Source organism: Oncorhynchus tshawytscha, linkage group LG19 (assembly GCF_018296145.1).
Source record: "Oncorhynchus tshawytscha isolate Ot180627B linkage group LG19, Otsh_v2.0, whole genome shotgun sequence".
Classification (NCBI taxonomy): Eukaryota; Metazoa; Chordata; class Actinopteri; order Salmoniformes; family Salmonidae; genus Oncorhynchus; species Oncorhynchus tshawytscha.
In genome coordinates this window covers 33,924,169-33,950,625 of record NC_056447.1, presented here as the reverse complement: position 1 = coordinate 33,950,625, position 26,457 = coordinate 33,924,169, and the positions used below count along the sequence as shown (strand labels likewise).

The 26,457-nt window shown below is 42.9% G+C and overlaps 1 protein-coding gene across 5 annotated transcripts in view; it reads right to left on the bottom strand.

Moving 5' to 3' along the window:
* Positions 1-8,993: 8,993 nt before the first annotated feature.
* Positions 8,994-26,457, bottom strand: part of LOC112218671 (ras association domain-containing protein 8) — a 46,216-nt gene continuing 28,752 nt past the window's right edge. For 3 of the 5 annotated variants that reach the window (XM_024379673.2, XM_024379676.2, XM_024379672.2), the window contains 5 exons: positions 19,887-20,136; positions 18,336-19,303; positions 10,915-11,089; positions 10,731-10,838; positions 8,994-9,322 (listed from right to left, as the gene is read on the bottom strand). In XM_024379673.2, coding sequence (XP_024235441.1) covers positions 9,291-9,322; positions 10,731-10,838; positions 10,915-11,089; positions 18,336-19,303; positions 19,887-19,989 — 1,386 coding nt within the window. In that variant the 5' untranslated portion in view covers positions 19,990-20,136 and the 3' untranslated portion in view covers positions 8,994-9,290. The remainder of the gene's footprint in view (positions 9,323-10,730; positions 10,839-10,914; positions 11,090-18,335; positions 19,304-19,886; positions 20,137-26,457) is intronic. The other 2 variants (XM_024379677.2, XM_024379675.2) reach the window with 1 other exon arrangement.

Sequence of the window (26,457 nt, the reverse complement as noted above, 5' to 3'; positions counted from 1 at the left end):
CAGATGTGAGAAACATGTGCAGTTTTATAATGCTATTCTACACATTTGGCCATGGGGGAGAGAAACATGTGCAGAGAAACATGTGCAGTTTTATAATGCTATTCTACACATGGGGCAGAGAGAAAATTGCAGTTTTATAATGCCATTTGGCCATGGGGCAGAGAGAAACATGTGCAGTTTTATAATGCTATTCTACACATTTGGCCATGGGGCAGAGAGAAACATGTGCAGTTTTATAATGCTATTCTACACATTTGGCCATGGGGCAGAGAGAAACATGTGCAGTTTTATAATGCTATTCTACACATTTGGCCATGGGGCAGAGAGAAAAATGTGCAGTTTTATAATGCTATTCTACACATTTGGCCATGGGGCAGAGAGAAACATGTGCAGTTTTATAATGCTATTCTACACATTTGACCATGGGGCAGAGAGAAACATGTGCAGTTTTATAATGCTATTCTACACATTTTGTCACGAGGCTGTGAGCTATTCTACACATTTGGCCATGGGACAGAGAGAAAAATGTGCAGTTTTATAATGCTATTCTACACATTTTGTCACGAGGCTGTGAGCTATTCTACACATTTGGCCATGGGACAGAGAGAAAAATTTGCAGTTTTATAGCACATTTTCTGCTATTCTACACATTTTGCCATGAGGCTGACAGAAAATTGTGCATACCATGGGAGCCTAGGGCACTTGCCCTGTCCATTTGTAATCCTGCCCTGATCATTCCACTGATAATAGGCATTGGCCTACATACTATGTGGCTTTCTTGCTCTCTGCTGGTTGATGTTGAAATGACATACAGTACCTGGGTGGACCTGTTACATAATATATTGTAAGAAATGTATGCTTTATTGTTGTTTTGTATCGTGGTAGAATTTGTCCACACTGTATCCGGTTGTATCCAATCAAATAAATGGTATGGTCTGGCATATTCTGATCAGACACGATTCTATTGCTTTGCCAAACTGTTGATCGACCTGTTCCGGTTCAAAAGGGGTACTTGGTAATGTTGTTGAACCTGAACATAACACCTTTCAGTAGTTAGAGGAAACGTGGGAATATACAAGCTCAAATTGGGGGTAAAAATGGTTATGAAGAATTGTCAACAGGAATAGGATTTATAGATAATTTCTCAGCTAAATGTTTTTGTATTTGTTTAAAATGTGTTAAACGTGTATAAAATATTGATCTTGAGTGTTAGGCAATTGTATCCAAAATTGAATTTTGCATCTTGCAGTACATCTAAATAATTCAAGATGATCGGTAATGCGCCTTGAATACTGTATGATTGCACTACGCCATTAGTCCAGATCATACAGTCTGTGCCATTCGCGCTCTCTCGCTCTGATTTCCACTACTGTAATGAAGCAGCATCCTTAGTACGTGCACAACCACACTCGCCTCATGGCAACACTGTACACAAGCGAGCAGAGTTCAACCACTTTCAGTAGTACGGGTAGAGCGCTTTTTCTCAAAACGGGTTAAATGCACGCCCCTTGACTCCGACGACCAATGTTGAATTACAGTTTGCCCGACTTAGACGGGGAGAATCTTGTCGTAACCGCCTTTCTGATTAATATTGCCGATGGAAGGAAATTGATGACGCGAAAATGGTTTATTCCTAATATAGCCTGAGACGTGCAGAAACGAACGCGCCGCACCCCAACCATAACTCAAGGAAATCCACTAAACCCATTGGTGGTGTTAAGTACACCAATTGGACGCTGTAATTCGATGGTTGTGTTTATTGGGCGGGCTTGTACAGTAGGAATAGTGTCCACAGGCTTTACAAGACGCCAATATCTGTATGCTTTGCATATGCAGGTCAGGTTGCAGAGATGCATTGGAATGGGTAGTTTTGGGGTAGCGCAAGTGAACTGAACTGAACTTCTGGGTTAGTGTGGCCTAAACTGCTATTCTTTAAATGCACCTAACTTTAATGAAATATTTGACATATTTTTGAGAAAACAGTTACAGTGAATGTATGAACGTGTGGCACTCTTCAGAGCTATTGGGAGTTATTTTCTCTTACACATTACCTATTCAAAAGGAAAATGTGGGAGATTGGTGAGTAGACTTCTGTATCTTTATCTTGTGAAATGTTGTAATAATTTCCTGAGAATATTTTCCAAATGTTTTTGAAGTAGCTCGATGCGACGTTGAATTTGATGATGTGTTAGGCCTATGTTGTAGAATTACTTCCCTTGTTGTTGATCATATTGTAATTTGACTGATAGGATAAATGAGAACCATGCTAAATATTTTACAACCGAAATGTGTCGAAAATGTAGATGAATATGTCAAGGAGGAGCCTGCCAAACCAACTGAGATTGCACATAGTTTCGAATCCAAAAGTTATTTTCAGTATTTGGATGCAAACTATTTACGCAACTTGCGCTGTAAAACAATTCCTATAGCCACGATGAATTGTATCCTATATTTGCATGCCATGTTGATATCAAATAAGATGATGATGATTATTATTGTTGTTATGCTATTATTGTGTTGTCACTGTATAATACATACCATTTTTCCCCCCTCAGTTATCATTTGGTAGGATTTATTTTATGAATCTGAAATCAGGTTAGCCACTGACTAACGTACATTGCGCCTATCCCAATACCACTGTGCGTGTGACAGCGGCTAACCTGGTTTTGGGGAGACTTCTCTACTGCCGCCGCGGGAAAGGCCCTGTCCAGACACACTTTACAAATGCAACATCTCGTGCTATCTGACACCTGTTATGTGGGAATAATTATTTGCTTCAGCATTACTGCCCTCCCCGTGGCCTTTCTGAGTACTACTGTATGTAGTACACTATCTCCAGGCTATACAGTCAGAGGCCTTCACATTAGACCTACTTTGGAGCTGCCGTCCTATAGACCTGGCATGCCATCTACTGGGACTCTAGGCTGCTGGTGGTGAGTGTTTCTCTGGCATTGCCTTAGTTTACTTCAGTGTGTATTTCGTTAATTAGCACAAATATAGTCCATAACTTGTATCAATGTATATATACTCTGTTCCAAACCAATGACAATGTGACTTGACAATGTTACCCTAAGAAAAAAAAGTAAACTTTCTATTGAAATCATGTGGCATCAAGTATATTTATTTCCATTGTGTGGTTTCAGTGTTTAGTTTATTGCCTCATGGATTACTGAGTGACACCCAGTAGATAGATAAGTAAGTGGTGTATCTAACTGTGAACGTGCAGATAGTTACGGCACCATCCTATCAACAGGCAGGCAGCAGGGCTACATCCATAGCATTCAGGCTCCGGCCATAAACAGCCTCTGGCCCCCTCCTTTTAGACCCAGGCACATGTGTTCTGTACATCTGAAATTATTGGGTAGGTGTAAGCATATGGCAAAGTGGAGCTACCAGCATATTGCTTATCCAATTATTCCTGATCTACACAAATGGTTAGGGACTAGGGTTGTTTTTGGACAGGGGTCCCTCACTTTTTAGTGATAAGAACAGGGTGCTATTCAATGCCATGACTTCCAACCCACGTCCTGCGTAGATACATATGATATACATATTGTTCTGTCTGGTTAAGGTCAGTTTCCATATCCAAAAGGCAAACGTTTGCCTTACCTCTTGCTGAACCAGTCTCAACAGATTCAGTGAGAGAGGATCCATGTTGAGTGGTATAGTATCTGCGAGCAAACATAATGCCCTCATCAGGTAGACACCCTGCAAACCCATCATAATCTGTTAATGTTCTCCTGTTTGTGAGATAGCTGTCCTTAAGGTTAGCTTTTGAGTGGGTGAGATTGTGTGTGTGCGTGAAAGAGAGGTAGTGCCTGTGTGACTGTTCTGTATGTGAGTGGCTACAGGCCACAAATGGGGACATTTCAAAAGATTAGAGACTAACTGGATGTGATTGAACTGCTCCTGAACTAGAAGGCCTTCCAGTGTGATAATCCCTGATAGGAAATGGAAGTTTCCATGAGACTGATGACACGACATCTGCATTTAGTATTCCACTTCTGCTGCATGCTCATATCAGTGTGACCCTGCAACAGCTCAGTGTGTGTGAGAGAGAGCTTCCCATGTCATACCAGGTCAGAGAACTGTCCCCCCCTCTCTGCTTTCTTTCCCTCACTTCTCTCTCTCCCCTCCCTCTCTCTGTCTCCCTGTCTCTCCAGACTATGGGAACTGCAGGGATTCTGGGGCTTATCTATCTCCAGCCAAGCCAGACATGTCCTGATCTTGTCACCATAATCCAATTCCACATAATTCATCTTAATATCAGAACTGTCTAGTCTTTTCAAGTAGCTCTGACAAACATATGTACCTCAGCTACTCCCTCAACCCATAGAGGTGAGAGTTAAAACAGGAATGTAGAGAAATGCCGACTTAGGCAAAGTCATTAGATAACTATTGAAGGGTGGGAAAAGTAGATAAATATAGAGGTGCAGATACAGTATGTAAAGGGAAGAGGAATCTCTTTATGTGGCAACAAGGACAAATATTTACAGGGCTGTGGAGCAGCTAAGCAGAGTTTGTTTCAGCATTGTGGTGGTTCATGGGACTCACTCCGTCAGACAGCCATCATGTTTATTCTCACAGATATACACTACACAGAGAGAGGGAGAAGGGTGGGACTGGGCCATCTGACGTGGGTTCAGAGAGGAGGACTGTGTAACGTGAATAGAGTCCAGAGTCGGGGTCAGCTCACTGTTTATGATATCACTTACTGTAGTACTGATATCACTAACAAGCTTCATTACAGAAAGGCATACTGAATAGACATTTAACTTTTCATCACTATCTACTTAGCTAAATACACTATCAGGGCGGTCGGTAGCCTAACGGTTAAGAGTGTTGGGCCAGTACCCGAAAGGTCGCTGGTTTGAATCTCCAAGCCGACTAGGTGAAAAATCTGGATGTGTCCTTGAGCAAGGCACTTAACCATAGTTGCTCCTGTTAAGTCGCTCTGGATAAGAGTGTCTGCTAATTGAATTTAAAAAATGATTGTACGGTCCTAGTCCTGCACTCTGTCATGTTTGCATTTTATTTTCCATGTTCAAATACCACGGCAAGTCACTGGTTTGAGGTAAGAGCAGGGGCCTGGACTAGAGTATGGGAAGTGTTGAGTATATGGCATGAAGAAGCACTTGAGTAGAGAATTAGTGTGCACTAAATGTGCATGTTCAGCTATCGTGTGAGTGGACACATCAGGATAGCATAGTAGACTTCATGGCAGCTGGTGCTAGGTCACATGTACTGTATGTGTTCTCTACCTCTCTCCCCACTAAGGGAGACATTTTGGTAACAGATTGTATGAGCAACATTATGTGTATAATGTATTTAATGTGCTTTCTGTCACTCACAGTCACTCACAGTGTATTGGAAGTGTTGCCATAACCATTTAAAACAGCTCTATATAGCAGCCTTTATAAAATGTATGAATATCTATCATAAATGTGAAATTCATTAAACTAGCAATGGTCATCGAAATAGTTAAAAGGTTTTAAAAACAATTCTAATAAATGCAAGTTAGACAATGGATGAAGATACTCCAACCTTTTGGAATTTTTATAATTTATCAGATATTGAGTGATTTATAGCACATAACATTTTCCTACTGTATTATTGATTGTATGTTTGTTTATTCCACACTGTGTTGTTGTATGTGTCGAACTGCTTTGCTTCATCTTGGCCAGGTCGCAGTTGCAAATGAGAACTTGTTCTCAACTGGCCTACCTGGTTAAATAAAGGTGAAATACAAAAATAATAAAACTGGCACGGACAAATAATGAATGGAGTTCTTGGATTTTGGTGGGAATACAGGTATTCAATTCAATGCCATATATCACTTTTTGTATGTACTCATCTACACTCAGTGGCCAGTTTATTAGGTACACCCATCTATACTGAACAAAAATATAAATGAAACAATTTCTAATATTTTACTGAGTTACAGTTCATGAGGAAATCAGTCAATTGAAATAAATAAATTAGGTGCTAATCCATGGATTTCATATGATTGGGAAAACAGATATACATCTGCTGGTCACTGACACCTTAAAAAAGAATTGGCTCCACAATGGGTCTCAGGATTTCGTCAAGGTATTTCTGTGCATTCAAATTGCCATCGATAAAATGCAATTGTGTTTGTTGTCCGTATCATATGCCTGCCCATACCATAACCCCACCACCACGGGGCACTCTGTTCACAACGTTGACATCAGCAAACAACTCGCCCACATGGTGCCATACACGTGGTCTGCAGTTGTGAGGCTGGTTGGAAGTACTGTCAAATTCTCTAAAACCACGTTTCAGGCGGCTTATGTAAGAGAAATGAACATTAAATCCTCTGCCAATTGCACGCTCCCTCAAAACTTGAGACATCTGTGGCATTATGTTGTGTGACAAAACTGCACATGTTAAAGTGGCTTATTATTGTCCCCAGGACAAGGGGCACATATGTAATGATCATGCTGTTTAATCAGCTTCTTGATATGCCACATCTGTCAGGTGGATGGATTATCTTGGCAATGGAGAAATGCTCACTAACAGGGATATAAACAAATTTGTGCAAAAAATTTGAGAGAAATGCATTTATATTTTTGTTCAGTGTAGTACTGGGTCAGACCCCCCTTTTCCTCCACAACAGCCCAAATTATTTTTGGACTTCTATAAGGTGTCGGAAACGTTGCACAGGGATGTTGGTCTATGCTGACACGATGGCATCACACAGTTGCTGCAGATCGGACAGCGGTACATTCATGCTGAGAACAGCCTATTTCATCTCAGCCCAAAGATGCTCTATTCAGTTGAGGTCTGCAGGCCACTCAAGTAAACTGAACTCACTGTCATGTTCCAGGCAATGTTTCTCCGCTCCTCAATTGTCCAGTGTTGGTGATTGGATTGATGAGTTGTGCAGTTCAAGATGCTGTTCTGCACACCACTTTTGTACAACTCTGTTATTTGTCAGTTTGTGACCCACCTGTTAGCTTGCACGATTCTTGCCATTCTCCTTCGACCTCTCATCAACAAGCTGTTTTTGTTGTCCACAGGGCTGCTGTAGACTAGATGTTTTTTTGTTTGTCGCACCATTCTCGGTTAACCCTAGATACTGTGGGGTGTGAAAAGCCCAGGAGGCCAGCCATTTCTGAGATACCGGACCTGTCACGCCTGGCAACGACTATCATTCCAAGCTCAAAGTCGCTTAGGTAACTCATTTCGCCCATTCTAACGTTCAATCGAACAGTAACTGAATGCCTCAATGACTGCCTGCCTGCCAAGTGACTTACTGCCTGTAGGAGCAATCCATATTTGGGAACGGGGTGGTGTACATAATAAACTGGCTGGCGAGTTTATACATTTTCTTATTGCATCAGCTATTTGTTTTTATTTTGTGTTAAAATATGCCTAATTTGCATAAATACACATGTTGTATTTGCATATATGAATATTAACATAACAGGGTGGAACAGGACTGCAACCACCAAACACCTGCTCTATCTATCCTACCAACACTCACCTGCTCCGTCTAACCTACCAACACTCACCTGCTCCATCTAACCTACCAGCACTCACCTGCTCCGTCTAACCTACCAGCACTCACCTGCTCCGTCTAACCTACCAACACTCACCTGCGCTGTCTAAACTGCCTCATTAATTACTGTTGTTGTCATGTTCTCTTTTTTAATTCAACAAGTGTGTCTGTTAGAGACAATTTCGACATATTTGTATACAGAACATACAGAGCTCCATGTACGTAAATATATTAAATATGAATGTATATGATGAAATATTAGGTATTAACCTTTATGATTTATATATTTACCTGATTGAGATATATTCCTTTGTTATTAGCGAAATTTTGTTTGTCTTCCCCCCTTGTCCACTCATTGTACTGTGGTAAATGTGTTAGTGATAAAATAAAGGCAGGAAGTTGGGACTTTGGTGGGGAGTGTCCTAGCTAGACGCTGGAGCAGTATAGTCGTTTGGCCATACATGCATATGCATGCATACAAACAGGCCGTATTTTTCATGTCAAGTAATCTAGACTTTAAATTGATAGGATAATCCTTTTTTGATGTTAGATTTAAGAAGAATAAACCTTTTTGTTGCACCATAACCCTGGACCTCATTGAATGTTTTTGCTGTTTGGGAACTTTGAATGTGGACTGACTGTATGCTTCTGAAACAACCCCACTTCAGGCCAGGGCAGTGTCTATGTTCAATTGGTAAGGAAGCCACTAGTGTCAATAGCAGGATACCCTCGGATTAAAAATCAACATGCTTGGTTCTAGATTACATATCTAAACATACAGTACTTTACATTGTTTGCGAGATCAAACATAATATCACTATAATCCGAGTATTCATTTTCGGAAGTTGTTTTCATTTTTTTCATATTTTTTATGGAATTAAAAACCCATCAAAATACATTTTCCTTCCTTCTCTTTCTTGTGATGTAAGTGTCGAGAGGGTTCATTAAATCCCCAACGAAGCATTAGAGTTCTTATAGATTCAACGGAAATACAATATATTCCATTGAGCCCATTTCAGCCATTAGTGTGTTTGACAGGTCATTACAAACATTTCCGCGCTTGTAACGTTACCGGGGGAAAACGAGAGGCACAAGCAAAAGTATGAAAGAGCCGCAGGAGTCAAATGAAAGTAATCAATCCAGCGAGATTTAAGTGACAAGTAGATTTTGCATCCCTCAATCACAGGAAATCGATGGCTGAAAGAGATCCTCAAGTGGGCGGGGCATGCGCGTTCTACATCATTAAACAGTGCCTCATAGAAAGGGTGACTGGAGTTTTGAGTCAGCGTTATGCACTAGCATGTGAAATATTCAGAGTTGGACATTCCCAACAGTGGCCCATCCTTGCCATATCTTATTGCATCCCTTAACCAGGCCTGTAGATGCAAGTATATATTATGCAACTATGATGTGGTCTTGGGGAGGATTTAACAGTTTCATTCAATCAAAACAACAGGAAGTTTATCTAACACACAGTGCACAATATTTTATTATATTTAAATACACAAACAAAGTAATAATTCTCCAGGTAAAGGTTTTCCTAAATCATTTTACATTTCATACATAGGTACTTTGCAGTGTACAGTAGTAAAATGCTATAAATATATTTATGTGCTAGTATATACACAGTATGTATATAGTATATGTGGTAATCTGGATAATAATAATAACAGACAGTAGGTATAAAGACAGACAGGGGTTAAATAGAATATGTGTTGGTGACATTAAGTAAACAGTGAACAACTCCTTGGCCCTGCCGTTCCTTGTTTTATCTCCATGACGACTCTCTGGATGTCACGACTGCAAGACACACAAAAATAAGTTGGGATGATGTCTCCTTTCATTTGGTTTCGAAAACACTTTTCTTGAAAACAATTTTCTTGTTAAGGTGGAGGGAGAGCTTGGTAGATAGAGATTGTAAATCATTCCCTGGGAGTGGGCAGAAGTTAGCCCTAACCACTGATTCAGGGTCAGTTCTTATTTAACCACCTAATGGATTGGATTAGGGGCATCTGATCAAGGATCTGTGGTGAGGCAACTTCTACCTCAAGCATGCGACCTCTATTTCCCCACTAAAGCCAGAGAAACCGCCAAAATACCCCAGCAACCAGGAGGGAGCACACACACACACACACACAACATCACACACACACTAGGCAATGGCCATGTTTCAATACTTCTGAAATGCATTGTTCCATTCTCTGTCCTTAGAAGAAATGACTAATATGAAATATCAGAACTAATGTGAAGGATGCATGTTTTAAGTATTCAAACAGGGCCCATGACCTCACACAGAAGAGAGAAGGGACTGTGCAATACATCTTACAGCACTAAGGTCAGGCTCTCTCTTTCTCTTTGGAAGTCAAAGGTCACCAACATACAAGGCAATATGGAAGTAATCCCCCAGACAGAGACAGAAGGCTCTCTGGTACAACCAAACACAATTGTATTTTACACTACAGTCAGAATGGTCAGTCATTGAGCCACATTTATCAATTGTAAGCAGCACAAATTTGATTTTTTTCCAATAAAACATCTGCATTTAAATGAGGCCCACTCTTTTATACAGAAATAGAGTGGTTACAGTGTAATAGTGTGTTTCTGTTGTGTGTGGAGAACAGGCCTGTTGTTCTGCGGGTGGACAGACACCCTGCGTCACTGGACTGACTGGGGGGGAGAGAAGGGAGGGGGACATACTGGGGGGGGCTGCACCACCCGCCTGAGTGTTACAGTCCAGCTGGAGTAGAGGGAGCAGTAGGAGGCAGAGCTACTGTTAGTCCACAACACAGAGAAACAGAGAGAGAGACTGACAGAAAGAGAAAGAGTGGGGTCGAGAGAGAGAATCAGAAAGTAAGGGAAGCGGGTGGAAAGAAACCGAGAGAGAGAAGAGAGAGGGGAGATGTGCATAGGAGAGTTGAAAAGAGTTGAAAATAATGATTGTAGATGGACCAATATAACAGATAACCAGAATGACCAGATAACCAAATAGCATTAGAGGCGTAAGGGGCAGTCAGAGGACAGCAAAAGGTTAAGGGAAACCTGGGGGGGGCTGAGAGGGGGATGGGGGAATCAATGCTTGGACCTCCACCCTTAGTACCAGAACAGATGGGTGTAGTCGCCAGGCATGGCCCAAAAAGTCAAGCTAAGGCATGGGAAGGCCGGAGTGGGACAGGGCGGGGTAGCGGCAGATAGCGTCACACATACACACCCTCTGGGTGGAGGCTGGACACCAGCGGGTTCTGCAGGTTGCGGGGGTGTCCCAGGAACTGCTTGGCTGTGGGCCGGGGTGGCGACTCTGAGGGGAGCAGGCCCAGGCCTGGTGGAGAGAGACGGAGGTTAAGGAGGAGCAATCTTCTGTGCGAGATTGCGAGAGAGAGAGTGTGTGTCTGTACCTCCGTTTCTGTATCTTTCCTGTAGCATATGAGCCAGTTCTAGCTGGTCCAGCTGGTCGCTGAGGTCTGTGCGTGAATGTGTGTGTGTCGGCAGGACTCCCGCCTGCTGGATGAACTGCTGCAAGTTACACTGCCTCAACTCCTTGTTCAGCTCCTCCAACTCCTCCTGCTTCTCCTGGGGAGGAACACAGAGAGGGAGGGGGGGGGACAGTCACACCCAATCCCAGATAGACTCCTAGCCCCTACACCGACGCAGTTGATGATACTATAGGCATAGGTGTTGGATAGGTCTTAAGTTAGGTTTGGGTTTCAATTAACAGATCTCTTCTCATTCTCTTCGTTTATCTCATTCTATTAATATTATACACCATTAGATATGTGTTTGACACTGAAATGTACATCGGACAGGTTCAATAATATTTGGATTTAGATGCATATAATTAAAGAAATGGTGAGATGTTTCTATTGCATGAATCACCTCCTTTGTTTTCTAGGACTACCTCCCAAATATGCAAACTGGAATATAAAACAACCACAGATATACATCCAACTGGAAGACATGAAATGTAATTTGCAAGGTTACTTAGGTTACATAATCATTAGAACAAACACAGACTGGCTGATGTTGGGCTTTCAAAGGCTGTAATTCATATTCCCACCACAAGAGTACAGCAACATCCACAGCATACATCTCAGACGCTCATCATCATTAATGAACAGCCAGCCAGCCACCTGCTGTATATATCTAGAAAGCCACTGCTAGCTGCAAAAGCCAAACAATCCTGACCATACAATTCATAAGCTTGTAACGATCAGTAAAGTATGTTTTGACTATAGACACCCATCAGTTTGAATTTTTGACTTAGAATATGTGGACAACTACAAATACCTAGGTGTCTGGTTAGACTGTAAACTCTCCATCCAGACTCGCATTAAACATCTCCAATCCAAAATTAAATCTAGAATCAGCTTCCTATTTTGCAACAAAGCCTCCTTCACTCATGCTGCCAAACATACCCTTGTAAAACTGACTATCCTCGACTTCGGCGATGTCATTTACAAAATACCCTCAACACTCTACTCAGCAAATTGGATGCAGTCCATCACAGTGCCATCCGTTTTGTCACCAAAGCCACATATACTACCCACCACTGCAACCTGTTTGCTCTCGTTGGCTGGCCCTCGCTTCGTATTCGTTGCCAAACCCACTGGCTCCAGGTCATCTATAACAATTTGCTAGGTAAAGCCCCTGCCTGATCTCAGCTCACTGGTCACCATAGCAGCACCCACCCGTAGCACGTGCTCCAGCAAGTATATTTCACTGGTCACCCCCAAAGCCAATTCCTCCTTTGACCGCATATCCTTCCAGTTCTCTGCTGGCAATGACTGGAGCGAACTGCAAAAATCACTGAAACTGGAGACCGATATCTCCCTCACTAACTTCAAGCACCAGCTGTCAGAGCAGCTCACAGATCACTGCACCTGTACATAGCCCATCTGTAAACAGCCCATCCAACTACCTCATCCCCATACTGTTACAGTGGTGCAAAAAAGTATTTAGTCAGCCACCAATTGTGCAAGTTCTCCCACTTAAAAAGATTCGAGAGGCCTGTAATTTTCATCATAGGTACACTTCAACCATGACAGACAAAATGAGAAAATAAAATCCAGAAAATCACATTGTAGGATTTTTAATGAAATTGGGTGGACCAACTCTATATTAATGCCCATGATTTTGGCAAGAGATGTTTATTTTTTTATTTTACCTTTATTTAACTAGGAAAGTCAGTTAAGAACAAATTCTTATTTTCAATGACAGCCTAGGAACAGTTGGTTAACTGCCTGTTCAGGGGCAGAACAACAGATTTGTACCTTGTCAGCTCGGGGGCTTGAACTTGCAACCTTACGGTTACTAGTCCAACGCTCTATCCACTAGGCTACGCTGCCGCCCCGACGAGCAGGTGTCCACATACAGGACCATACAGTACATGACCAGAAGTACCAGAGATGAACCAGCAACAGTCCTGATATAGTCCTGTACCAGAGGTGGACCAGCAAGCTATGCTGAGAGATTAGTGATTTTTGAGGTCGGTTTGGTTTCTGTTCAATAATCTTTTAAGACATTAAATGCACTGTGGGTTGAATGCTGCTACACAGAACAAAACAAGTCCCATGATGGTAGTGACTGCCGATGACTTCTTATCACTTATCAACCATCATTTATTCACATTACTTGAATAAAATATTTCAGTTGTTGTGTATATTTCACAGTTTATTACCACAATTTCTGCGCTAAACTATGTAGAATATTGGCCTGTTGGAAACTATAACTCCCTACTACATCACACAGTTCAGGCTGATATGATTTATCTCTAGAGAAATTGTGCACTACCTCACAGAAAGAAAAAAAAACCTAAATGGATTTCAAATAACATGATCAAAGGTCAATCAATTAGTAAAACAAATAAAGAATAACTGAAATTTAGGTTTATCGCTTTTTTAAATTTAGCAAGCTATGGTCCTGAACCAGAGGAGGACCAGCAAGCTATGGTCCTGAACCAGATGAGGACTAGCAAGCTATGGTCCTGTACCAGAGGAGGACTAGCAAGCTATGGTCTTGTACCAGAGGAGGACTAGCAAGCTATGGTCCTGTACCAGAGGAGGACTAGCAAGCTATGGTCCTGTACCAGAGGAGGACTAGCAAGCTATGGTCCTGTACCAGAGGAGGACTAGCAAGCTATGGTCCTGTACCAGAGGAGGAGCAGCAAGCTATGGTCCTGTACCAGGCAGCAAGCTATAGTCCTTCCTCCTTGGGAAGGAATATTTATATATTTATTACATTTTTATTTAACCTTTATTTAACTAGGCTAGTGAGTTAAAACCTCTTGGGGCTAGGGGGCAGAATTTTCATTTTTGGATAAATAGCGTGCCCAATTTCAAGTTCCTGCTACTCATGCCAAGAATATAAGATATGCATATTATTCATAGATTAGGATAGAAAACCCTCTGAAGTTTCTAAAACTGTTTGAATCATGTCTGTGAGTATAACAGAACTTATGTAGCAGGCAAAACCCCAAGGACTAATTGTTCAGAATTTTTTTTTTTTTTTTGCCTCTCTCTGTTCCCTGAGATGTTATTGCCAAGGGATATTTCTTAGGAACCTGTTTTCCTACCGCTTCCACTGGATGTCACCAGTCTTTGGAATTTGGTTGAGGTTATTCCTTTGTGCAATGAAGAAGCAGGCCAACTGGGAACTGGGTACACTTTTGTGAGTTGCGCAAGATGTGAAAAGTGGCGCTGGTTTGTTTTCATTCCTGTATTGAACACAGATTGCCCCGTCTACAATTTGATTGATTATTAACATTTAAAAATACCTAAAGTTGTATTATAAAAGTAGTTTGAAAAATTTTGGCAAAGTTTATAGGCAACTTTTGAAATATTTTGTAGTGACGTTGCGTTATTTGTAAGCTGTTTTTTTCTGGATCAAAAGCGCTTTATAAATGGACATTTTGGATATATATGGACAGAATTAATCAAACAAAAAGGACCAATTGTGATGTTTATGGGACATATTGGAGTGCCAACAAAAGAAGCTCGTCAAAGGTAATGCGTGTTTTATATTTTATTTCAGCGTTTTGTGTAGCGCCTGCAGGGTTGAAATATGCTAACCCCTTTGTTTACTGCTGGTGCAGGCTATCAGATAATAGCTTCTTATGCTTTCGCCGAAAAGCATTTTAAAAATCTGACATGTTGGCTGGATTCACAACGAGTGTATCTTTAATTGAGTATCTTACATGTGTGATTTAATGAAAGTTTGAATTTTATAGTATTTTATTTGAATCTGGCGCTCTGCATTTTCCCTGGCAATTGGCCAGTTGAGACATTTGCGTCCCGCCTATCCCTATTAAGAACAAATTATTTTTTTAAATAATGGCCTACGAAAAGGCCTCCTGCAGAGACGGGGGCTGGGATTTAAAAGAAATATATATATATATGACAAAACACACATCACGACAAGAGAGACACCACCACATAAAGAAAGACAATAAGATAGCATGGCAGCAACATGTGACAACAAAGCATGGTAGCAACACAACACGGCAGAAACCAAACATGGTAGCAGCACAAAACATGGTACAAACATTATTGGGCACAGACAATAGCACAAAATGCAAGGTGGAGACAACAACACATCACGTGAAGCAGCCACAACTGTCAGTAAGTGTCCATGAGTGAGTCTTTGAATGGAGATGGAGAGAAAACTGTCCAGTTTGAGTGTTTGCAGATAGCTTGTTCCAGTCGCTAGCTGCAGCGAACTGAAAAGAGGAGTGACTCAGGGATGTGTGCACTTTGGGGACATTTAACATTCTCCGTGTTGGAGAATGGAGTGGATGGATAGGGCTGCCGTGCTTCAAGCTCTTAGAAAACTTTGCAGTATTTTATTTTATTTTAAATGTGTTAGGAGATGTTAGGAGATAGTGGTTGTACCCCCTGTGACTATTAACGTCTTGTTTCCGGACAAGCTAAACACCTTCTTCGCCCGCTTTGAGCATAACACAGTGCTACTGACTCCGTCCACTACCAAGGACTGTGGGTTCTCCTTCTCCGTGGCCAACGTAAGTAAGACATTTAAGCATGTTAACCCTCGCAAGGCTGCCGGCCCAGACGGCATCCCTAGCCGCGTCCCCAGAGAATGCGCAGACCAGCTGGCTGGAGTGTTTACAAACATATTCAATCTCTCCCTATCCCAGTCTGTTTCCACACATGCTTCAAGATGTCCACCATTGTTCCTGTACCCAAGATAGCAAAGGTAACTGAACTAAATGACTATCACCCCACAGCACTCACTTCTGTCATCATGAAATGCTTTGAGAGACTAGTCAAGGATCATATAACCTCTACCTTACCTGACACCCTGCCCCAATAGATCCACAGACGATGCAATCGCCATTGCACTGTACACTGCCCTATCCCATCTGGACAAGAGGAATACCTATGTAAGAATGCTGTTCATTGACTATAGCTCAGCATTCAACACCATAGTACCCTCCAAGCTCATCATTAAGCTCGAGGCCCTGGGTCTGAACCCCGCCCTGTGCAACTGGGTCCTGGAATTCCTGACGGGCCGCCCCCAGGTGGTGAAGATAGGAAACAACACCTCCACTTCACTGATCCTCAACACTGGGGCCCCACAAGGATGCATGCTCAGCCCACTCCTGTACTCCCTGTTCACCCATGAGTGTGTAGCCACGAATGCAACCAACTCAATCATCAAGTTTGCCTGATTAACAACAACGACGAGAGCCTACAGGGAGGAGGTGAGGGCCCTGGGGGTGTGGTGCCAGGAAAGTAACCTGTCACCCAACGTCAACGAAACAAAAGGAGCCGATCGTGGACTTCAGGAAACAGCAGAGGGAGCACCCCCCCTATCCACATCGACGGAAAAGCATTGGAGAAGGTGGAAAGCTTTAAGTTCCTCTGCGTACACAACACTGACAAACTGAAATGGTACACCCACACACAGTGTGGTGAAGAAGGCGCAACAGCGCCTCTTCAACCTCAGGAGGCTGAAGAAATTTGGTTTGGCACCTAAAACCCTCACAAACTTTTATAGATGCACAATTGAGAGCATCCTGACGGGCTGTATCACCGCGTGGTACAACTGCACCGCCCGCAACCGCAGGGCTCTCCAGAGGGTGGTGCGGTCTGCCCAACGCATCACCTGGGGAAAACTACCTGCCCTCCAGGACACCTACAGCACCCAATGTCACAGAAAGGTAAAAAATATCTTCAACAACAACAACAACCACCCAAGCCACTGCCTGTTCACCCCGCTATCATCCAGAAGGCGAGGTCAGTACAGGTGCATCAAAGCTGAGACTGAAAAACAGCTTCTATCTCAAGGCCATCAGACTGTTAAATAGCCATCACTAGCACATTAGAGGCTGCTGCCTATATACATAGACTTGAAATCACTGGCCACTTGAAATAATGGAACACTAGTCACTTTAATAATGTTTACATATTTTGCATTACTCATCTCATATTTATATACTGTATTCTATCCTATTCTACTGGATTTTAGTCTATGCCGCTCTGACATTGCTCATCCAAATATTTATATATTCTTAATTCCATTCCTCTACTTTAGATTGTGTGTATTGTTAGATATTACTTGTTAGATATTACTGCACTTTTGGAGATAGAAACACAAGCATTTTGCTAAACCTGCAAAAACATCAGCTAAACACGTACGTGAAAAATAACATTTGATTTTGACAGAATGTGACTGGCAGAACGGGTGTTGTATGTGGAGGATGAGGGCTTGCAGTAGGTATCTCAGATAGGGGGGAGCGAGGCCTAACAGGGTTTTATAAATAAGGTCAACTTGTGACTGATGAAATAAGGGTCAGTCATGACTATATAGACCACAGACTTAATCACAAAGTCCCACTCCTACTCAGCTGACAAACTGATACCAAATGAGATTTTCATGGTCTTATAATCCGTTTTCATAGCATGCCAATAGCACAGTCATTACTTATGGATCACAATGAGATGGGTTGCAATGGTCTAAGAGTGCCAATGGCCCCGTCTTAATGTGGGATGTAGCAAATGCACTCAACCCATATGAAATACATTAGAATATCATTAGCTACATACAACAACATCATCACTGTCTCCAACTAGCAGCAAACACTGACAGACCTGCTTGTGGCAAAGTCAAGCCAATAAAATGCACTTGTGCAATGGATAAATTACCTTTATTCAGGTTTTTATTTATTTTTCTCCATTTCAGTTACAAGAATATAAGGAAGTACAAGTACTGTCAATGTGATACAAATGAGAGTACAGATATGGGGGAGTGTATCTAATCAGTCCAGATGAGAACTAAGCTGTCACAGCCAATCAAACCAGTCAAGCCAGTTCAACCAGACACCCCAAAGGGGTCCCATTACAATTCATAGCAAACATTCATACATTTAGGTACACATTTGATTTAAGTACAAAACATTGTGTAAAAGGTAATCATTTTTCTCCCCAATAAATATAGGTTTTCCCATCACCATTGGAGACCGAGACCATATTTATTTGTTTGTTGAGTGTCCTTGCACTAATGAATGTATGTGTGTGCATTTGCTGCAGTGTGCTGACAAGAGGGGGTGAGAGATGGTAGCTACACCAGTGGTTCGCAAAATGTTTTGCTAAAGTGTTTCAAATGTTCCTATGATAACACGATTTGCCTTGATCAAGGATTGGCTCACTTGGTTTCCCAGGTCTCAATCAGTTTGTCCCACAGCACTGACCCATCATTTGGGAACCACTGAACTACAACCTTCTCGTGGATACTGAATAGGAGTGTGGGTGAAGGAGACTGCGAGCTAAACCCCTCTCTCCAGGGCCCTACCCTCTCTCCTTACCTGCAGCAGTGACTCAGCCTTCCCCAGAGCCCTGTCCGTCTCCGATAACTCCCCCTCCAGCTCCTCGCTGTGTCTCCCCTGGCTCTGTAGCTCCGCCCTCATCGCCCCTAGTGACTCCTCACCCCCCGCCTGATTGGCCCTCCCAGCATGGGCACCACCCCCAAGGTTCTCCCGTTTGATGGCCTGCTCCAGCTGGGCGGAGCGAGACGAGAAGTCGTGGAGTCGCCGGCCGCAGTCGTCCATCTTGGCATGGAGCTCCCCCAGCCTCCTCCTCATCCCCCTCTCCCTTTCCACCTCTGCCTGCAGCTCTTCCTCCCAGAATGTCTCGTGGGCCAGCTCGGCCTGGTTCCTCCTGGCTGCCTGCTCCAGAGCCTCCATCTCCTCCTGGAGGCGAGCCTCTGGGACAGGGGAAGGAGAGGAGGCCGGGGAGGCCCTGTTCCTGGACCGAGAGTCTCTCTCCATGGCCTCCAGCTGGGCCTCAAAGGCCCTCAGCTTCTCCTGCTGCTGAAGAATCTGCCGGAAAACCTCCTCTTTGGACGGGCCCACGAGAGGGGAGGGAGAGTGGGGGGAAGGAGAGGAGGAGGTAGCATGGTGGGGAGGAATGGGGCTGGGTGAGGACCTCTCTTTGGGGGAGTCGCAGGCAGACTTCCTAATGAGCTGCTTGGCTTTGGTTCTGGGGGAGGTGGAGGGCCCCAGGTTAAAGGTGAGGGACTTCATGGGCTGGGTGTGTTTGAGGGGCTCTGGTTCGGGGTGTTTGGGCATGGAAAGAGGTGCGACCCGGTCCTGGGTGGAGCCAGAGCCAGACCCTGGTCCATCGCTGCTGCTGGGGCCGGTGCGGCGCAGGAAGAACTGGACGTCGTTGCCGTGCTGGCCCAACTTGGCCAGGGACTCCAGGGGCCTTTCGTTGGCTAACAGCTGCCTCTCTGAATCTCTCAGTCTCTGGATCAGCACGTAGCGACCCGTCTGACCTGTGGCAGGAAGAGAGAGTCAGAAAACAGAAACATAAAATTAGCACAAATCATTAACAGCTCGTTGCACTCTCTCTGGCAATGGGCATATGGCTAATGTCTATACAAGACTCTAAACTCTAGTTCTTCAGTCCTTAACTCAACTCTCTCTTCTCTCAGCAATGACAAATATAAGTCTTATACAATGTATAAACATGTTCAAACAAACTGAAATGAGGACAAGCTCTCCCTAATGACCTGGCAGTGGGGTTTAGTTTTTGGCACTGCAGTATGTGGCTTCAATACAGCCGGAGGGTGTGGTGACAGAAGCTTACTCCATACCAAGTCGACCCCTAGCACCATTCCCCCTTAGCACTTTATTGAGGTCAGAAAGGAAGGATAGATGGAAGAAATAAATAACACAGTGGTCCCACCTTACCCTATCAGTGGGATTTTCACCATATTGCTTATGCCCATCCTATTATTTTAAATCTAAAGTGCCTATGGTGTAGTAGGGGCTAGTCAGGGTTGGTTTGGAAAGAGCCGTAGGGTTTAGAGGGAAAGAACTCACTCCCCAGAAAGGAAGAGGGACTGAGATACTGACCAATGGCCTGAGCCAGTGCGATGACCACATCCTGGCAGGAAGTCTCCTCTGATAGGCCACAGACCACACGCACCACACCGTCCACCCACACCTTCAGTTCCATCTGAGACGCGATGCTAAGAAATGCAATGAGGAATTCAGTTCAGATCCGCTTGGCTTGGTTCAGCTCAGTTCAGCACTGCAGGGTACTACTGACTCCTCTCTGCAGGGTACTACTGACTCCTCTCTGCAGGGTACTACTGACTCCTCTCTGCAGGGAAGAGAAACATGGATAATAAAACATTTAAAACTCAAAACCAACCAAATTAGTCACAGTACAGAAATTCATGTTACACAGAACTTGTCAAACGTCCAATGTTATCTAGCCAAAGGGGGTGAAAAAAGTAATCCCTCGAAATTAGCAGAATAATATTGTTGCTCAGTTTAACACACCCGACACGCAGCTGTGTCACACACAAATGGCCCCTTTCTCTCTCTACCCTCTGTTGAGTATTGAAGCTATGGGTTTATACATCTCTCCTACAGGGTCTATACGTAACAGAGCCTTATTGACGTCAGGCCCTGCGTATGTGTGACTGAGGTTTAGATTTTCATTACACTGCCCCTGGGGAGCTGAGCGGAGCCGAGCGTTGCGTTCATGAAGTTTCCTGTTGGTTAGTTGGAGCTCTGGTGGTACCTCACGGATCGGAGAGCATCAACTCAGATCTGTAACCCAATTAAATGCTCCGCTGCCCTCCTTCAAAGACATTATGACAGCTTAGTGCTGAGAAGAGCACAAGCAGAATGCACCATAGCCACTCGGTGTGTAGGTGAGAGAGTGTGTGTGTGATCTACTTAGATGCTTCCCACCAGTAGCTGACCTGGCAGACCTGGAACTTCAGAGACTGTCACTGGGAAGAGCAGCAGGTATCCTAACACAGGAGGATATTTAGGCCTAAGTGGATTTCACAATGAGGAACAGGAACAGCACTAACCACTCCCCTGCTGTGTGCCGTTTTATGACTTTACTTCATCTGTATTCCACAAATAACAAGGCAATAACACACACTGCCTGACTCAAAGTCTATAGCCTTGGGTGGTAAAGTACACACACAGACCTACAACTTTTATTAACAATAGTAGTAGTAGTAGTAGTAGTAGTAGTAGTAGTAGTAGTAGGCTATACAGTTTCTCATTTGGCATATGTAAGGCCATACACACTGATCTGGCAGTGTGACTCTTACATAAGTTATGTCAACATGAGTAATAGGTCAAATGACCCACTTGCTCTGTAACTGGCCCACAGCACAGCTAGTGTTCGAGCTCAAACCCCTAGCCTAGCTCCTCCTCTCTCTGAGGTGTTTTTACTAAAATCCTCCATTATCTCCTCCTCAATGACTGTTGGCTGTGGTCGTCTATAGGGGAGCTGCCCAGCAGGAATGCAGGACTTCATCTGATGATCACAAGAATTCCATATTTCTTAACAAACCGTTATTATAATGGTTTATATACCGTCGCTAGCTCCCCTACCTGCGACCCAGCTACCCCCAACATTACTCATGTGTTATAAACAGGCCAAAAGCTGGGCAAGCTGGGAAGCAACAGAGCTTATCACAACACCACATACAGAGAAGGAGTCACAGCTAGGGCTGTTACGGTGAGCGTATTACCGCCACACCGGCAGTCAAATGCCAAGTGACCGTTTAGTCACGGTAATTAGGCTTCTCCAAACTCTGATGCTGCTGGTGGTCACTAATAGCCTACCAAACTTACTAACTGCCTGGTACTCAACATGAGCTCACGTTGCACAACATATCTATAGGCCATGCAAATGCATGATAAAACAGAGTGATGGGATCCTCTTCTTTTTAATAGAGGCCATCAGCTTTCTATAGGCTAGGCCTACTATATTTATTCACTTTTGATAATGGTGTTTTCCCGCTAATGGAACATTCCTGCATATAGCCTACTGCCGTGTGCGCATTGCTGCGCTTATAATGTGAATAAATAGCCTAATAGTTTATCAACATTTTAAGCTAAACGTTCTGATCTGTTGCATCCCACAACTCCCAGACTATCTTTAGAATATTTATTTCTCGCACAGAATAGGTCAACTTTTGTACTATGGGGGATAGTTGATTGGGTGAACAACGGTGGGTGGACCGGCCGCCATCTTTGTGGTAGTAATTAGAAGCTAACATTTTAATTGAAATGTCAGTGGTGTACCAGCTAAATTGCAGTGGTCTGAAGGGATAGGTCCATTCTATGAATTCTATTTATGATTGAATGACACCCACCCTGTATTCAAGAGCATGTTGTGTCTCTACCGATGGCGAGCACAACACAAAAACCTCAGATGATGTAAGGTAGGTCCAAGCTACAACATATGTGAATAAAAAAAAATCCAAAACCATACATTTATATTTAGATAATTGACATTAAAAAGTTCAAAAATGTCCTAGTTTTTATAAAAAACTTTTTTTTAAAGAAATTAAAATAATTTGACAACCCTATTTGTACGCTTTAAAATGATATCAAACTCAACCGTTTATATTTTCCAGTGACGAAGACATGGGTGTCTTATGGTATGGTGAGGTATGTAAAATGGGTACATTTTGAACACCTTTATCTCCTGAATGTTTTGGCATTCAGGTAACAAAAAGTCCCTATCTGACCACCTCTTCCATGGTCAAACGTATATGAAAAGTTTTGTTTAAATTAAAAGCGAAGATGTCAAAAAGTGATTGGATTCAAATGGCTTTACCCAATTATGACTCATAATAATGACTCACATATATCTTACAACGGCTGAAGATATAACATGTTTCTAAAACACCACGCGGAGAGAGCGGTCGCTAAGTGCATTGTTGGAGCATGTGTCAATACTGATATTATCAACATAAAGGGAGCGCCTGCTCTTGGATCAGCATTCAAATCTTTACTTAACATTATTTCACAATACTGATGACGGAGGAGCTCCTAGAGAGATATTACCACCTACGGCTGCAAATATTGAGGCAGCTTATTCTAATGATTACCCTCCCAATAACAATTCACTAAATCACCGATTTGGCACATCATTGAGCACGTTAGGTTACACATCATGAGACAAATGACAGTACATGTAGCAAAACAGAACTCAATTGATTGAATATGAAATGTATTTCACTATGATTGAAATGGGCCTATAACCTACTATTTATAATTTAATGCAGTCATCTCTGTTTTTATTTAAACCATCTTTTTATACGTTGATTGTTTATAACAATTGCAAAGACATGGGCAACTTTATATTTGTACTCAACTTTGTTCTGAAGTTATTGGTGGTCACAGAGAGACGGATAAACCATGTGATTCTATGCTTAGCAGAGATCTGTGTATAAAGTCATGCGGGAGAGCAAAAAAAGCATCTAACTACACACTTAGCTGCTTACAAGTGGTCTGAGGCAGACGTTAGATTACAAGCGTTCTCAAGTGCAAGGTTAATAATGATGATTTTGGGAAACCGCTCATAGATTTCATTATGCTCCTACGAACATTCTAACAATGAAATTAGCCTTAAGATGCTTTTGGGAAACTGGCCCAGGCCGAGAGCAGTGGAATGCCACCTTGTGTGTGTGTGTGTGTGTGTGTGAGAGAGAGAGAGAGAGAGAGAGAGAGAGAAAGACACTGGAACAAACTCTCCTTTGTCTGTGAGAGGACTAAGACTATGACACATATACAGTAACCCAGTAAGTGTAACATGGTATCCAACACCAACTCCCCCTGTCAGAGCCAGGCTTTGTGCCCTTTGAGATACACTGCTCATCACACTCAGGTAGGAAAACGTAACAAATACAGCATCTGAATTCTCCAAAATGGCTTCATTTCCACACCACTGGCAATGATCCTGCAGAACTGGACGATAGATGAAAGCAAGTGTAAAAGTGTATAGGTCTCCAAAGATTAAATTTACTTGATCTAGTGTTTTCAGATGGTTGTAAAATAAGGTGATGAGATGAGGTAAGGACAGAGGTATCTGTGCCCTGACCCCTATCCAACATCTCTATCTTATCTAGCATGACAAGCTCTCCTACAGCACCTCACCTGGCCAGGTCTTATTGGCCAAACGAGCCCTGGTGTGTTGGGGGGGTTGTGTGTGACAGGTTCTCACACTACCTATGACGCCATGTGACAGCTTAGGAGTTGTGTGTTCCATGAAGATATGTAATTTTCCCACAAAAACATACCTCTTAGTCAGTGAAATGTGATCAACCACATCAACAGGAAACAAACCAGCCACACAGTCTCATGTTACTTACTGCCTGGCCATTGTCACTGTCAGTCTGTCTCAGGAACAACAGCGGTATGTATATATGGCAGATATCCAGTGGTGTAAAGTACTTACATACACATCAATTAAAGTACTGCTTCAGTAGTTTTTTGGGGGGCATCTGTACTTTACTATTTATATTTTTGCCAACTTTTACTTCACTACATTCCTAAAGAAAATAACGTGCTTTTTACTCAATACCTTTTCCCTGACAGCAAAAGTACTCGTTACATTTGGAATGCTTAGCAGGACAGGAAAATGGTCCAATTCACACAGTTGTCAAGAAAAACATCCCTGGTCACCCTTATTGCCTCCGATCTGGCAGACTCACTAACCGCAAATACTTCATTTGTAAATTATAACTGAGTGTTGGTGTGTGGCCCTGGCTTTTTGTAAATTAAAACAATTAAAAATGGTGTCATTTGGTTCTTAATATAAAGAAGTTAAAATTATTTGTACTATTCCTTTTTTGATACTTAAGTATATTTCAGCAATTACATTTACTTTTGATACTTAAGTATATCACAAAAGTGAATACACCCCTCACATTTTTGTAAATATTTGAGTATATCTTTTCATGTGACAACACTGAAGAAATGACACTTTGCTACAATGTAAAGTAGTGAGTGTACAGCTTGTATAACAGTGTAAATTTGCTGTCCCCTCAAAATAACATAGCTATTAATGTCTAAACCACTGGCAACAAAAGTGAGTACACCCCTAAGTGAAAATGTCCAAATTGGGCCCAAAGTGTCAATATTTTGTGTGGCCAGCATCATTTTCCAGCACTGCCTTAACCCTCTTGGGCATGGAATTCACCAGAGCTTCACAGGTTGCCACTGGAGTCCTCTTCCACACCTCCATGACGACATCACGTAGCTAGTGGATGTTAGAGACCTTGCACTCTTCCACCTTCCGTTTGAGGATGCCCCACAGATGCCAATAGGATTTAGGTCTGGAGAGATGCTTGGCCAGTCCATCACCTTGACCCTCTGCTTTTTTAGCAAGGCAGTGGTCGTCTTGGAGGTGTGTTTGGGGTCGTTATCATGTTGGAATACTGCCCTGCGGCCCAGTCTCTGAAGAGAGGGGATCATGCTCTGCTTCAGTATGTCACAGTACATGTTGGCATTTATGGTTCCCTCAATGAACTGTAGCTCCCCAGTGCCGGCAGCACCCATGCAGCCCCAGACCATGACACTCCCACCACCATGCTTGACTGTAGGCAAGACACACTTGTCTTTGTACTCCTCACCTGGTTGCCGCCACACATGTTTGACACCATCTGAACCAAATAAGTTTATCTTGGTCTCATCAGACCACAGGACATGGTTCCAGTAATCCATGTCCTTAGTCTGCTTGTCTTCAGCAAACTGTTTGCGGACTTTCTTGTGCATCATCTTTAGAAGAGGCTTCCTTCTGGGACGACAGCCATGCAGACCAATATGATGCAGTGTACGGCGTATGGTCTGAGCACTGACAGGCTGACCCCCCACCCCTTCAACCTCTGCAGCAATGATGGCAGCACTCATACGTCTATTTCCCAAAGACAACCTCTGGATATGACGCTGAGCACGTGCACTGAACTTCTTTGGTCGACCATGGCGAGTCCTGTTCTGAGAGGAACCTGTCCAGTTAAACCGCTGTATGTTCTTGGCCACCGTGCTGCAGCTCAGTTTCAGGGTCTTGGCAATCTTCTTATAGCCTATGCCATCTTTATGTAGAGCAACAAAAATGTTTTCAGATCCTCAGAGAGTTCTTTGCCATGAGGTGCCATGTTGAACTTCCAGTGACCAGTCAGTATGAGGAAGTGTGAGAGCGATGACACCAAATTTAACACACCTGCTCCCCATTCACACCTGAGACCTTGCACCACTAATGAGTCACATGACTCCAGGGAGGAAAAATGGCTAATTGGGCCCAATTTGGACATTTTCACTTAGGGGTGTGCTCACTTTTGTTGCCAGTGGTTTAGACATCAATGGCTGTGTGTTGAGTTATTTTGAGGGGACAGCAAATTTACACTGTTATACAAGCTGTACACTCTCTACTTTACATTGTAGCAAAGTGTAATTTCTTCAGTGTTGTCACATGAAAAGATATACTCAAATATTTACAAAAATGTGAGGGGTGAACTCACTTTTGTGATATACTGTATTTAAAACCAAATACTTGGTTACTCAAGTAGTATTTTACTGGGTGACTCACCTTTAATAGAAAATAACTCAAGTAAAAGTATCTTTACTTTTACTCAAGTATGATGTTTGGGTACTTTTTACACCA